Consider the following 14346-nt stretch of genomic DNA (forward strand, 5'->3'; position numbering starts at 1 on the left):
ATATGCACATATCGCAGGTGATTTTGCCTTGAAGCACCGCGGTGGAAATGCCACGATGAGAATTTTCCAACATTGTCAAAAGATTCCACCCTTTCTAACCCTGAGCTTCACGCCAGAATTATGTATGCGATGGAGATGTGAGCCGAAGAGGCGATAAAAGGGCAGAAATAAGAACAAAAATTATGAGTTTTCTTGTCTGTAAAAGCAGATTTTTCATTTCTCGCTCTGTTAATTCGTCTTTGTTTGTTTCTAATAGCGGAAAGAATCAACGACTCTAATTGTTGATCTAAGAAAAATATGCTTTAATTTGTAGATTTAACAGATTAATTGATTAATAATTAGTCAGGAAAAAATTCTATTTTCAATTTTTCTGGAATCTTTGAGTGTTTTTAAGTTAATTCACCGCTTTGACTCACACTTCAGTGCGGAATGTCTCAAAATAGTATCAAAACGCTAAAATTGCATTTTCCCCAAGCCGAAAAATGTGGCAGAAATTTATGACGGAGTGAAAATTAGTTATCCAATATTGACGAGAGAGAATTCATGCGAAGAGCTTTTAGGTAAGAAATTCACCCAATAAATATGGAAATGGTGAAAATCGATTTGAATGTGGGCGAAAAAAAGCGTTCCCAACATGAGAACGAAGGAGTGAAATAAATTCGGAATTGCATCCTTGCGGCTTTAGATTGTCAAAAGAAAGTCGACCATGAATGGCAATGATGGCAAAAGTTGGGGCGCACCAGAAGCATTTTCCACGTCCCTCTTGGCTTCATTTCCCCCCCCCCCCTCCCCCGCAATTTGTGAAACATTTTATATTTATCGTGCTGTACAGCAAAGTGAAATATTGTCAATATTGATTTACGATACAACCAATACACTCTCTACCAATTCTTTACCAGCTTACATGATATTTATACACTCTTTCACACTCTGCCGCCGCTTCATGCCATGGCAATGGCACAACATTGTTCTTTGATAGGGAAAATCGCTCTTCTCGATCGTGGGAATATATTTGCTAAGCTCTGTTATATCGCAGAAATCTCTCTTCCTCCTCTTTTGGGCAGGAAAATGTCGCGTAAATGCTCAATCGGACATTCATTTAGACTCACTCGGGTTATCAATAGTTTTCCCATTGTGACGCCAAATTCGCAAAATACACAAAGACAAGAAGTCGAGAAACTTTCCTCGGTTATCGCAAAGAAAGTTTTTTTTTCTCTCTCTCTCTCTCCGTCTTCTGAGCAAATTTATCCATTGAGTTCAAGGCGAAAATGATGAGGAGCAGAGAAAGAGGGAAAAATTTATATACAAAACTTGAATTTACTTCATCCTCAATTTCCCCAATGAATTTGACTTTCTTGGCATTTCTTCTTCGCACATCGAGAGCATACCATGAGATGAATATTATGAGAAAAGTTCTCCAGAGTTTATTTGGAGATATTTCGCATAATAAAATGCTTTTTCTCATATCAAATACGTATGTATGAATTTTCAAACATTTTCAGCTCCTTTTATGGGAAATATAAAATCAATTTTGCCGCTCATTCCGGTGCTCTTGACGTCACTTAATTTGAGCAAAAGCTCCTCTTTTACTCTCTGACCACAGATACAATATTAATAATAATAAATCACATTTCCCTTCATTCGGGGGAAAATAAAATCTGTTTGATGTGAGATCAGCCTTTGAGTAAATTTAACAAATTTTGATGTTTGTAAATTGGAGTGATAAATTCAAATATCCCTTATAAATAATTCCACCTGTTAAAATAAATCAATCACTCTCCAGTATAATGACCACTGTGGATGAATATTTTATGGCATTTTAACACATTTATCAATAACTGTGTGGAAATATACTCTCACACTCTTTTCCATTCACAATGTGTTATAGTCTTGTTTTAATTGCGAAATACCAAAATGTGAGTGGCAATTATAGAAAATTAAATTCCTCAACTTGATGTAATGCTCGGGGTTCAACACAATTGCCATGTATATTTTTGCCTTAGCTGTTTTTCGCCTTCAACATTGTTGTGTTACAACAGGAGGAAAAAAAGCACCCCATTCGGCGCTCTGTGTCTGTCTCTGGCCGAAAAGTGAACTTCCATAAAACTTCCCCGTGGCTTTTGCTTCTTTTTGCACGGCAATTTCGCCCCACAAAATGACTCTGAATTGCAATTAATTGCAATGTGGGATGTCATGTGAAGCTTGTACACTTTTTATCCTCGCTGGCGGAAGCACTGAATGGGAGGAAGAGTGCTCAAGGATGCAAAATGCCACCAATTCCCGAGAGCTTCATCGTGAAAGCCAGTGCGCGCTTTCATGAAAGGTGTGAAGCTTTTTTGCCTCTTCTTCTCAACTTGCTTCAAATGGAGAAATTCTCCAGCTTAAAATTATCACTTGTGAACCTGCTTCAGCATAAGTTAATGGAAATATTCATAATTTATATGGTTTGAGAAATTTCGACGCTGGGTTATTAGCCTCACATTTGCATATTAGAAGAATGGCATTAACTCACTGAGCATCGTTGAATTCAGCAAACAGGTTCTGTCATCTGTATTCTCGCAATAATGCATTTTCTCAGCTTCAAGACTCAGTTTGACTTCAACTCTCAAAGAACAAACATCCCGAAATGGAGTGTTTTCACTCTTCGTGTCCAAATCTGAGCGCAGGAGCTGCGAATCAGTATTTGTCGCTGCTCTTCAACTATCTCAGCATCGCTCAATGTTCGCTCGCGACCCCGGAAATTTGGCCCAGAGATTTCGGAGACTTCGCCATTAGAAAAGGTAAACTTCCGAACAATTCAACTGACACAGAATTAACACTGGATCGCGTTTAGGGTTCGAGGAGTACGATTTCATCGTCGTGGGCGCAGGATCTGCAGGATCGGTCGTTGCCAATCGTCTGAGCGAGAATCCGGAATGGAACGTTCTTCTCCTTGAAGCTGGCGGCGATCCTCCGATTGAATCAGCGGTAAGAATGCTTTAACAATTTGTGCTGACGGAGAGAGGGCGCGCAGAGTGGCGATTGGGTGAATGAGTAACAGGAAAAGCAAAATGGCGCACAGTGATCGGGTGAACCGGGTGAATAGTGTGTGAGACGGTGAATAGCGGGAAAATAATTGCAAATATCCTTGCAGATACCGGCATTTTGGACAACAACGATAAACACAAAGTATGACTGGCAATTCCAAGCTGAACAATCAGACTTATATGGTCTCTATATCGTTAACGGCGGAGCTTGGGCGAGAGGAAAAATGCTTGGTGGTTCAAGTTCAATGAATAACATGGCGTACATAAGAGGAAATGAAGAGAACTTCAACGCATGGGAAGCGCTCGGGAATCCAACTTGGGAATGGAAAAACGTCTTGGAGTACTTCAAGAAATCAGAAAACAATCATGACTTTAGTGGATACTATCACTCACAAGATGGGCCTTTATCTGTGGAGCTTTTCAACAATGAGAACCCAGTTCTTACAGAAATTAAGAAAGCAGCACAAGAAATGGGCTTCAAAATCATTCCGGATATCAATGCAGATGAGTACGTTGGATTCACAGATTGCCAAGGAACTGTGCGATCGGGAGTGAGAGACAGCACGGCAACGGCGTTTCTGAATCCAATCAAAGACAGACCGAATCTTCACGTCGTGAAACACGCGCACGTTTACAATCTGGAGATCGACGAAAACGGCGAGGTTTCCGGAGTTACAATGAACTTGAGAGGACAGAAGATCCTGAAAGCCTTCGCGAAGAAGGAAGTGATTCTAAGTGCTGGAAGTATAGGTTCGCCTCAAATCCTAATGTTGTCCGGAATCGGACCTGCGCTTCATCTGGAAAACTTGGGAATTCCAGTGATTCTCGACCTTCCAGTCGGCAAGAACCTGCAAGATCACACAATGGTTATGCTTGCTTTCAAGATTCATAAGTCTACAGCTGTTCCTATTCCTGAATCTTTAGCGTTCCAGAGCTTCTTCCAATATTTGATGGAACATACTGGAGCTTTAGCACAAGGTTCTGGACATACAATGGGATTTGCCAATGTTCAAGATCCACTCGGAAAGTATCCTGATGTGCAATATCTGCATATACCATTCGCAAAAGGTCAAGTGAACGATTTGATTGCATTCTGCAACGTATTTAGTTTCAACGACGTTGTGATTCAAACTTTAGTACCACAAATTGAGTCAGCTGACATTCTCATTGTTTTCATACCTTATTTAAAACCAAAATCAAGAGGAGAAATTCTATTACGAAGCGCCGAACCTAACGAAAAGCCAAGAATTATTCCTAACTACTTTGCAGAAAATTCCGACATTGAAACCACCGTGAAAGGCATTCGACTTTATCTAAAATTCCTTCAAACTCAATCGTATACCAGAAATGAAGTTGAACTTATCGCTATTCCGATTCCCGAATGCGACGCTATGGGCATCAATTCTGACGAATATTGGGCTTGTTACTCAAGATATTTAGTGATAACATCTGCTCATCCAGTTGGAACTGTGAAAATGGGTCCTGATTCGGATCCTGGCGCAGTTGTCGATCACAGATTGCGAGTCAAAGGCGCGAAAGGCTTGAGAGTCATCGACGCGAGCATTATGCCTTTGGTCACGAGCGGAAACACAAACGCGCCCACAATTATGATCGCGGAGAAAGCTTCAGACTTCGTGAAGGAAGATTGGGGATTTAAGGATTGAATGGATTTCCAAAACGATGTAATTCTCTTAGAAGGCAATAAAGGATAATAATAAAGAGCACTTTTAAAATAGGTCGATTGGCTTCTGATCTTCGCTGCACTCGAAACCAGAGCGAGAGAAAGTTTTTCAGTCAATGACCCAAAGAAAGGCTTTTCAAAGTCAAGTCGGTTTCTTCTTCTCGCCCCCCAAAAACACGTCGCGAAAGCAGATTTCGTCTGCTGTGCTTTGTATGTAAGAACGTTTGTACATAAGCGAAATCGGAGAGTGAAGCAAACATATTTTCTTGACCTCTCTTTAATTAACATAAAGAAGAAATTAGTCAATATTCCAGTTTCATCACACTTGATATGTTTGTTTTTGTGTTTTTAGTGGAAAATAACCATTTTATTATTTATACATACTATTGTATATGATGTTGTATATTAGGATAAAAAAAGTATACGAATCCAGTTGGGTTGAATTCTCTTATAGACTTCTCAGTAGAACTTCAGTTTCCAATGGGTTAACATCGCACATTTCTTCGTGTTTCTTTTACACATAGTAAAAAAAAAGTTAGTTCTTGTCATAATAAGGGTTGACTGACATTGAATTCAGAGAAAAAACTATTGAAACGTACTGATTAAGGTGATTTTTTTATTTCCTTCGATTTGCTGAAGTATTTTGCTGTGCATAATTAATCAAAATGGAGTGTTTTCAATCTTCGTGTCCAAATCTGAGCGCAGGAGCGGTGAATCAGTATTTGTCGCTGCTCTTCAACTATCTCAGCATCGCTCAATGTTCGCTCGCGACTCCGGAAATTTGGCCCAGAGATTTCGGAGACTTCGCCATTAGAAAAGGTAAACTTCCGAACAATTCAACTGACACAGAATTAACGCTGGATCGAGTTTAGGGTTCGAGGAGTACGATTTCATCGTCGTGGGCGCAGGATCTGCAGGATCGGTCGTTGCCAATCGTCTGAGTGAGAATCCGGACTGGAACGTTCTGCTCTTGGAAGCTGGCGGCGATCCGCCGATTGAATCAATCGTATGAAATTATCCATTAAATCAAACACTCAAATATATTACAAAATATTCAACTCTTTGTTTAGATACCGGCATTGTTTTCTTCAATGTTGGACACAAAATATGACTGGAACCTTCCAATAGAACAATCGGACAATTATAGCCAATATATTGTTAATGGAGGAACTTTGGCGAGAGGAAAAATGTTAGGTGGTTCAAGTGCAATGAACAGTATGGCGTACATAAGAGGAAATGAGCAGAATTTTAACACTTGGGAAGCGATCGGGAACCCAACTTGGGGTTGGGAAGACGTCTTAGAATACTTCAAGAAATCAGAAAACAACCAAGACTTCAATGGATTCTATCACTCACAAGACGGTCCATTATCTGTGGAGCTTTTCACAAATAATGACACCATGAATAGTATTATCACTGAAGCAGCGCAAGAAATGGGCTTCAAAATCATTCCGGATATCAATGCCGATGAGCACGTTGGATTCACCGATTGCCAAGGAACTGTGCGATCGGGAGTGAGAGACAGCACGGCAACGGCGTTTCTGAACCCAATCAAAGACAGACCGAATCTTCACGTTGTGAAACACGCGCACGTTTACAATCTGGAGATCGACGAAAACGGCGCAGTTTCCGGAGTTACAATGAACTTGAGAGGACAGAAGATCCTGAAAGCCTTCGCGAAGAAGGAAGTGATTCTAAGTGCTGGAAGTATAGGTTCGCCTCAAATCCTAATGTTGTCCGGAATCGGACCTTCGCTTCATCTGCAAAACTTGGGAATTCCAGTGATTCTCGACCTTCCAGTCGGCAAGAACCTGCAAGATCACACAATGGTTATGCTTGCTTTCAAGATTCATAAGTCTACGGCTGTTCCTGTTCCTGAAACTGAAGCACTTCTGAATTTTTTCCAATACTTGATGCAACATACTGGATCTTTGGCTTCAATTGGAATTTTGCAATTAATGGGCTTTGTTAATGTTCATGACCCACTCGGGAAGTATCCTGATGTGCAGTTTCTTCACATAATATTCACGATAGGTCAAATTGCTGAGGTCAGGGGATTTTGCAAAAATTTTGGAGGTTTCAATGATGTGATTGAGAATTCTTTAGTTTCAGCAATACAGTCTTCTGACCTTCTAATAATATTTGTACTTAACTTAAAACAAAATTCGAGAGGAGAAATTCTATTACGAAGTGCCGAACATAACGAAAAGCCAAGAATAATTTTCAATTACTTTGCAGTAAATTCCGACATTGAAACCACCGTGAAAGGCATTCGACTTTATCTAAAATTCCTACAAACTCAATCGTATACCAGAAATGAAGTTGAACTTATCGCTATTCCGATTCCCGAATGCGATGCTTGGGGCTTCAATTCTGACGAATATTGGGCTTGTTATTGCAAGTACATAGTTATTAGTGGTTCACATCCAGTCGGCACTGTGAAAATGGGTCCTGATTCAGATCCTGGCGCGGTTGTCGATTACAGATTGCGAATCAAAGGCGCCAAAGGCTTGAGAGTCATCGACGCGAGCATTATGCCTTTAATCACGAGCGGAAACACAAACGCGCCCACAATTATGATCGCGGAGAAAGCTTCAGATTTCGTGAAGGAAGACTGGAACATAACGGATTGATATTTACTTACGTATATAATGTAAATAGTGACGTATTTTTCATTGACATTCATATATAAGAGATGCGTAAAGTGGCGGAGAACGGGTTAGCATAAGGCGTCTGGCGTTGCGTATGGCTAAGAATGTTACAAGATATTCTGGAAAAGGGCATCGAATACACACTTTCACCTTATATCGGTAAATAATAGGGCAGTGAGACAGGTTTCCAGAGATGAATTCGTCTTCTGGGGTTTAGTTGCATTTGAATTCTCAAACACTAAACATCTATTCTGCCGTAAAAAGAATTTCAAAAATATTAAGGAAAGTCTCTCAGTTTTTGGTTCATTACTTTTGTTAATTTTTTGTGGATTACGAAGTGAAATACGGATTTGTAATTAAAATCGAGCAAAGTATATTTTGAAATGGATTGTTTTCACTCTTCGTGTCCAAATCTGAGCGCAGGAGCGGCGAATCAGTATTTGTCGCTGCTCTTCAACTATCTCAGCATCGCTCAATGTTCGCTCGCGACTCCGGAAATTTGGCCCAGAGATTTCGGAGACTTCGCCATCAGAAAAGGTAAACTTCCGAACAATTCAACTGACACAGAATTAACACTGGATCGCGTTTAGGGTTCGAGGAGTACGATTTCATCGTCGTGGGCGCAGGATCTGCAGGATCGGTTGTCGCCAATCGCCTGAGTGAGAATCCGGACTGGAACGTTCTGCTCTTGGAAGCTGGCGGCGATCCTCCGATTGAAGCAGCGGTAAGAACTAGATTGCTATTGTGATAGCATAAGTAAATAGGTTGACAAAAGATCATATATACATTTTACTGACCAGATTCCCGGTCTCTCTGCATCCATGTATCCCACACAATATGACTGGCATTATTATGCTGAAGTGTCAGAGAAATACAGCTTGTACATTGAAGACGGCGGTGCGTGGCCGAGAGGAAAGATGTTAGGGGGAACAAGTTCTGTTAACGGCATGATTTACTTGAGAGGAAATGAGGAAGACTTCAACACTTGGGAAGCGCTCGGGAATCCGACTTGGGGATGGAAAAACGTCTTGAATTACTTTAAAAAATCAGAAAACAACCAAGATTTCGATGGATTCTATCACTCACAAGACGGGCCTTTATCTGTGCAGCTTTTCACAAACAATGACACAATTAATTTGCTTCTTACCGAGTCAGCAGAAGAAATGGGCTTCAAATTTCTTCCGGACATTAATGCTGATGAACACATTGGTTTTGTCCACTTTCAACGCACAATCAAGTCAGGAGTGCGCGAAAGTACAGCAACGGCGTTTCTTAATCCAATCAAAGACAGACCGAATCTTCACGTTGTGAAACACGCGCACGTTTACAATCTGGAAATCGACGAAAACGGCGCAGTTTCCGGAGTTACAATGAACTTGAGAGGACAGAAGATCCTGAAAGCCTTCGCGAAGAAGGAAGTGATTCTAAGTGCTGGCGTCATTGCATCACCGCAAATTCTCATGTTGTCCGGAATCGGACCTGCGCTTCATCTGCAAAACTTGGGAATTCCAGTGATTCTCGATCTTCCAGTCGGCAAAAACTTGCAAGATCACACAACAGTTCCTCTCTTCGTGAAGTTACGTCCTTCCAAAGAAAAGCCCGACACGCAAGCTGAGACATTGCAAAGTTTCGCGGAATTCTTGTTCAATCACAAGGGAGATTTTTCTGTCAACATGATAGAAACAATGGGATTAGTCAATTTCCACAACCAACTGGAGAAATATCCCAATTTTCAAATACTCTTTGCAGCATTCAAGAGAGGTGAACAAGCCAAGCTTGGAACATACTTCAAAGCAATAAGATTTTATGATGATATTGCTAATAATATAGCCGCTCAAGCTGAATCATCAGATGTTCTCGTTGTGTTTTTAATATATCTGAAGGCGGAATCTAGAGGAGAAATATTATTAAGAAGCGCCGAACCCATGGAAAAACCACGAATTATTTCCAATTATTTGCAAGAACAACCTGATTATCAAGCTTTTATCGAAGCAATTCGATTCTATTTGAGATTTTTACAAACAAAAAGCTTCAGAAAGCGAAAAGCAGAACTTTGGAAGTTGCCAATCCCCGAATGCGACGCACTCAATTCAAACAGTGACGAATATTGGGCTTGTTATTGCAATTATGTTGTGGCATCAGGATTTCATCCAGTCGGCACTGTGAAAATGGGTCCTGATTCGGATCCTGGCGCAGTTGTCGATCACAGATTGCGAGTCAAAGGCGCCAAAGGCTTGAGAGTCATCGACGCGAGCATTATGCCTTTGGTCACGAGCGGAAACACAAACGCGCCCACAATTATGATCGCGGAGAAAGCTTCAGACTTCGTGAAGGAAGATTGGGGATTTAAGGATTGAATGGATTTCCAAAACGATGTAATTCTCTTTGAAGGCAATAAAGGATAATAATAAAGAGCTCTTTTTAAATAGGTCGATTGGCTTCTGATCTTCGCTGCACTCGAAACCAGAGCGAGAGAAAGTTTTTCAGTCAGTGACCCAAAGAAAGGCTTTTCAAAGTCAAGTCGGTTTCTTCTTCTGGACTCACAAAAAACGTCACGAAAGCAGATTTCGTCTGCTGCGCTTTGTATGTAAGAACCTTTGTACATAAGCGAATTTGGAGAGTGAAACGTTTTTTCTTGTTCTCTAATTTGCATAAAGAAGAGATTAGTAAAAATTCCGGTTGAATCACATTGAAGAAATGTGTATTTTTGACTTCTTGTATGTTCTAGGAACTGCTAATGTATGTATATAAAATACATATACAATAAACAAACGTTCTGGCATAGGTAATGTGCCTTAAATTATTCATATATTCCTTATGTATAATATGATCAGAATACGTTCATTGCACTGTGATCATAGTTGAATTCTCAGTTTGATTTGAGCTTTCGAAGGCTCTAGTTCTGTCTGAGCAGATGAAAAAATTGTGATCTCGATAAAGTAAAAATAAAATTATAGCTTCAATAGTTTCCAAACCAACTTAAAAATTACCAAATTTTGTGCAAAACCACTTAATTTCGGCAGAGTTAGTCAAAATGGAGTGTTTTCACTCTTCGTGTCCAAATCTGAGCGCAGGAGCGGCGAATCAGTATTTGTCGCTGCTCTTCAACTATCTTAGCATTGCTCAATGTTCGCTCGCGACTCCGGAAATTTGGCCCAGAGATTTCGGAGACTTCGCCATCAGAAAAGGTAAACTTCCGAACAATTCAACCGACACAGAATTAACGCTGGATCGCGTTTAGGGTTCGAGGAGTACGATTTCATCGTCGTGGGCGCAGGATCTGCAGGATCTGTTGTCGCCAATCGCCTGAGCGAGAATCCGGACTGGAACGTTCTTCTCCTGGAAGCTGGAGGAGATCCTCCGATTGAATCAGCGGTAAGATTGAATATTGAATGTTAATTCAAACAATCACAGCATAATCCTTATTTTCCGTAGATTCCAGGACTTTTTACTACATTGACGAATACAAAGTATTCTTGGAGTTACCCAGCTGAAGCGTCGGATTTGCACAGCTTATTTGTCGTAAATGGTGGGATTTGGTATCGAGGCAAAATGTTAGGAGGATCAAGTTCAATTAACGAAATGATTTATGTGAGAGGAAATAAGGAAGACTTCGACACTTGGGAAGCTCTTGGGAACCCAACTTGGGGATGGAGTAACGTCTTAGAATATTTCAAGAAATCAGAAGACAATCAGGATTTCAATGGATTCTATCACTCACAAAATGGACCATTATCTGTGGAGCTTTTCACAAATAATGACACTATGAATAGTGTTATCATTGAAGCAGCTAAAGAAATGGGCTTCACATTTCTTCCGGACATTAATGCTGATGAATACATTGGCTATACATCCTTGCAAGGGACTTTGCGATCGGGAGTGAGAGACAGCACGGCAACGGCGTTTCTTAATCCAATCAAAGACAGACCGAATCTTCACGTCGTGAAACACGCGCACGTTTACAATCTGGAGATCGACGAAAACGGCGAAGTTTTCGGAGTTACAATGAACTTGAGAGGACAGAAGATCCTGAAAGCCTTCGCGAAGAAGGAAGTGATTCTAAGTGCTGGCGTCATTGCATCACCGCAAATTCTCATGTTGTCCGGAATCGGACCTGCGCTTCATCTGCAAAACTTGGGAATTCCAGTGATTCTCGATCTTCCAGTTGGCAAGAACTTGCAAGAACATCCTGATGTTTTCCTTGTTGTCACATTAAATCCCACAAATGATTTGCCAATACCTGAAACTGCCGCATTGCAGAGTTTCTTTCAATACTTGGTTCAACACGCGGGAGAATTTGCAACAATTGGAATAACACAAACAATGGGATTCGTCAATGTTCAGGATCCACTGGGAAAATATCCAGACTTTCAATACATTCATTTATACTTTAGGAAAGGACAAATCAACGAACTTGCGACACTGTTCAAAATTTACAGTTATAGCGAGGAACTTTCTCAGTCAATTACGAAACTTCTTGAAACTTCAGATCTTCTCATCGTGCCTTTGTTTTACTTGAAGGAAAAGTCCAGAGGAGAAATATTACTAAGGAGCGCCGAACCTATGGAAAAACCACGAATTATTCCAAACTTTCTAGCCGAACGCTCAGATACCGAAGCTTTCGTCAAAGCTATTCGGTTGTTTATAAACTTCCTTCAAACGAAATCTCTTGCTGCATTTGATGCAAAACTATTCCACGTTCCGATTCCCGAATGCGACGCTTATGGCTTTAATTCTGACGAATATTGGGCTTGTTATTGCAAATATATTATTATTCCGGGTGCACACACTGTTGGAACTGTGAAAATGGGTCCTGATTCGGATCCTGGCGCAGTTGTCGATCACAGATTGCGAGTCAAAGGCGCCAAAGGCTTGAGAGTCATCGACGCGAGCATTATGCCTTTAATCACGAGCGGAAACACAAACGCGCCCACAATTATGATCGCGGAGAAAGCTTCAGATTTCGTGAAGGAAGATTGGGGATTTAAGGATTGAAAGAATATAGAAATCGTCATAATGTCAATATAAATTCATATAAGAGCAAAAACCGAGTAGTTTTTCTTCACTCATTTTCATTTCATAGTCGTTGAATGGGCGAGAATGTTCAGTGAGCTTTCAATTAGTCCAATTAATCGTGCGATTCCCTGAACAACACTCAAGTGGACAGCAAGTGAATAATGAGTTCAATTTCGCACAGGCGGAAGAGATTGACCCTGAGCCACCTTCGCACAGGTGAATCGATGGAAGCGACATAGAATAATTAATCAAAATCCCACCCTTATATTGCATGAATTCGAGAATATATTGAGCCAAAAGGAGAGCCTCTCCCCATCCGCGGGGGCGCGGAAAAGCCACCACCCTTGCCGAAGATATTCGCAAGGGTGGAAATGGAGTGATTGAATGGATGATTTTAGAGTTGTTTGACGGAAACAACCAATAATTTTCCCAGGAATTCCCTCGTGAATCTTTAAAACACTCATGCACACGACAATTCCAGGCGGCGGACGAATTTGCAAATGGCTGTGATGGAGGAAAAAGGGGTTGAAGTCATGTGAGAATTTGTGCTAATGATTATATCCCTCTTGAAGCCTGTCCCGAGAGGATAATCTCGCGTATATCCTCTGGCGAGGAGCATGTGTAATGCCCAAATTGCCTCATATTTTCCACTCTTTTCTCTGTCATCTGCTGCCTTTTTTTTGCCACTCGCCTCGTCACGATTTCTCTTTCCAAATTCGGTCATGTCACATTTATGAAAATTTGCACATTATGGAGGACAACTTTATCTCGGCGCTTTTTCCTTCCCCGCGCGCAACGGAGGAATTTTTCATGAGACCTCCGTTCGATTTTTGCACGCGGAGTCGCTCGTAAACATGGTCGAAATTTGCGCAATATCACCATCTTTATATTTATTTATCCGTGCCGGTCGGAACGTGAAAAGAAGCAGCAATATTGTGTGCTTGTCACGAATTGTTGGGAGCTTCCTCAACATTTTCGCTTTGCATGAAAAGCTCATCCTTGAACTTTTCCCACCAATTAAATCCGCCAGCAGCTCTGAAGGGAAAAACGTCGCAAAACTTCAGCCGCAATCACTGCAATTCACCCTTCATGCCATGAGAACGACCCTCAAGAGGGCGATGGTTAGGGAAGAGCAGGGCTTCTTCCGAAAGCACATTTCGCCCTGAGCACACGAATGTGTTTGAGAAATTTCAGGAAATAGCTTCTTTTGTATTGTTTATTATCAAATCTTACCTCTGAAACTCATTATTGAAGTGTTTTTCATCATTTCTAAAACACACCAGAAGAATATAAATTTGGATAATTGTGCTTAAGAACTACTAAAATAGACCTTAATTCATAAATAGAATTCAAGCTTGATTTCTCAAAGCATTGCCAAGAAGCTGGGAATTTAATTCGGTCCAATTAGCCCCGAATTTCTCTAAAAAAAATATAGCCAAGAAGTTCATAAACTCACCGGCATCATCGCCAAACTCCTCAATTGTGTCAGAATCTTCCGACTTTAGCACTTTTCCCCCACTTTTGGCATTATCTTGCTCCACTTTCGTGGCATCGCCGTTCTCTGTGGGCACCAACTTTGCCTCTTGGCTCGAGCTGCAGCCCATCTTCGCCACCCGTGCGCAAGAAGGGCTCAAACAACTGTTGCGGATGGTGAAAAATTCACAAGACTCTGACGCTCAACTCCGACTTTTACGCACTGACAAACGCGACACGTTCATTCGAACTGCTCTGCACTCACCAAAAGTCCTTCGGCGCTTCGTTAATATGTCATGTGGGTACCTTTGCAGGTGCGTCATAAAATTTTCATTTTCCTAAGTGGTCGCCTGGACCGCTTCACAGTCTTTTCCCACGCACTTTGCACTCCGGCGTCATATCCAGTCCTCGGCAGAGATTCACGGCGCGCGAGAAGTTGGCGGACTTTTGGCGGGAAACTGCGACACTCGAGGGGCACAAAAGGCTGCCAAAGGGTTGT

At 41.3% G+C, this 14346-nt stretch overlaps 5 protein-coding genes across 5 annotated transcripts in view; 4 read left to right on the forward strand and 1 right to left on the reverse strand.

Annotated features, from left to right (window-relative positions):
- LOC132255445 (uncharacterized) overlaps nucleotides 1-14296 on the reverse strand; it is a 35347-nt gene extending 21051 nt beyond the window's left edge. The window contains exon 1 of the mRNA XM_059751483.1: nucleotides 13831-14296. Within this exon, the coding sequence (XP_059607466.1) occupies nucleotides 13831-13978 (148 nt within the window). The 5' untranslated portion in view covers nucleotides 13979-14296. The remainder of the gene's footprint in view (nucleotides 1-13830) is intronic.
- On the forward strand, nucleotides 2627-4690 carry LOC132265761 (glucose dehydrogenase [FAD, quinone]-like). The gene is made up of 3 exons (XM_059766534.1): nucleotides 2627-2780; nucleotides 2834-2967; nucleotides 3134-4690. Exons 1-3 carry the CDS (start codon nucleotides 2627-2629, stop codon nucleotides 4688-4690), a joined length of 1845 nt encoding a protein of 614 aa, XP_059622517.1.
- On the forward strand, nucleotides 5373-7340 carry LOC132265762 (glucose dehydrogenase [FAD, quinone]-like). Its single transcript, XM_059766535.1, has 4 exons — nucleotides 5373-5526; nucleotides 5580-5713; nucleotides 5778-6700; nucleotides 7022-7340. The coding sequence occupies exons 1-4, from the start codon at nucleotides 5373-5375 to the stop codon at nucleotides 7338-7340; spliced, it is 1530 nt and encodes a 509-aa protein (XP_059622518.1).
- Nucleotides 7742-9715, forward strand: LOC132265763 (glucose dehydrogenase [FAD, quinone]-like). The gene is made up of 4 exons (XM_059766536.1): nucleotides 7742-7895; nucleotides 7949-8082; nucleotides 8159-9119; nucleotides 9501-9715. Exons 1-4 carry the CDS (start codon nucleotides 7742-7744, stop codon nucleotides 9713-9715), a joined length of 1464 nt encoding a protein of 487 aa, XP_059622519.1.
- Nucleotides 10393-12353, forward strand: LOC132265766 (glucose dehydrogenase [FAD, quinone]-like). The gene is made up of 3 exons (XM_059766540.1): nucleotides 10393-10546; nucleotides 10600-10733; nucleotides 10794-12353. Exons 1-3 carry the CDS (start codon nucleotides 10393-10395, stop codon nucleotides 12351-12353), a joined length of 1848 nt encoding a protein of 615 aa, XP_059622523.1.
- Nucleotides 14297-14346: the final 50 nt, after the last annotated feature.

This window comes from Phlebotomus argentipes, unplaced genomic scaffold (genome assembly GCF_947086385.1).
Source record: "Phlebotomus argentipes unplaced genomic scaffold, Phlebotomus argentipes genome assembly contig_5, whole genome shotgun sequence".
NCBI lineage: Eukaryota > Metazoa > Arthropoda > Insecta > Diptera > Psychodidae > Phlebotomus > Phlebotomus argentipes.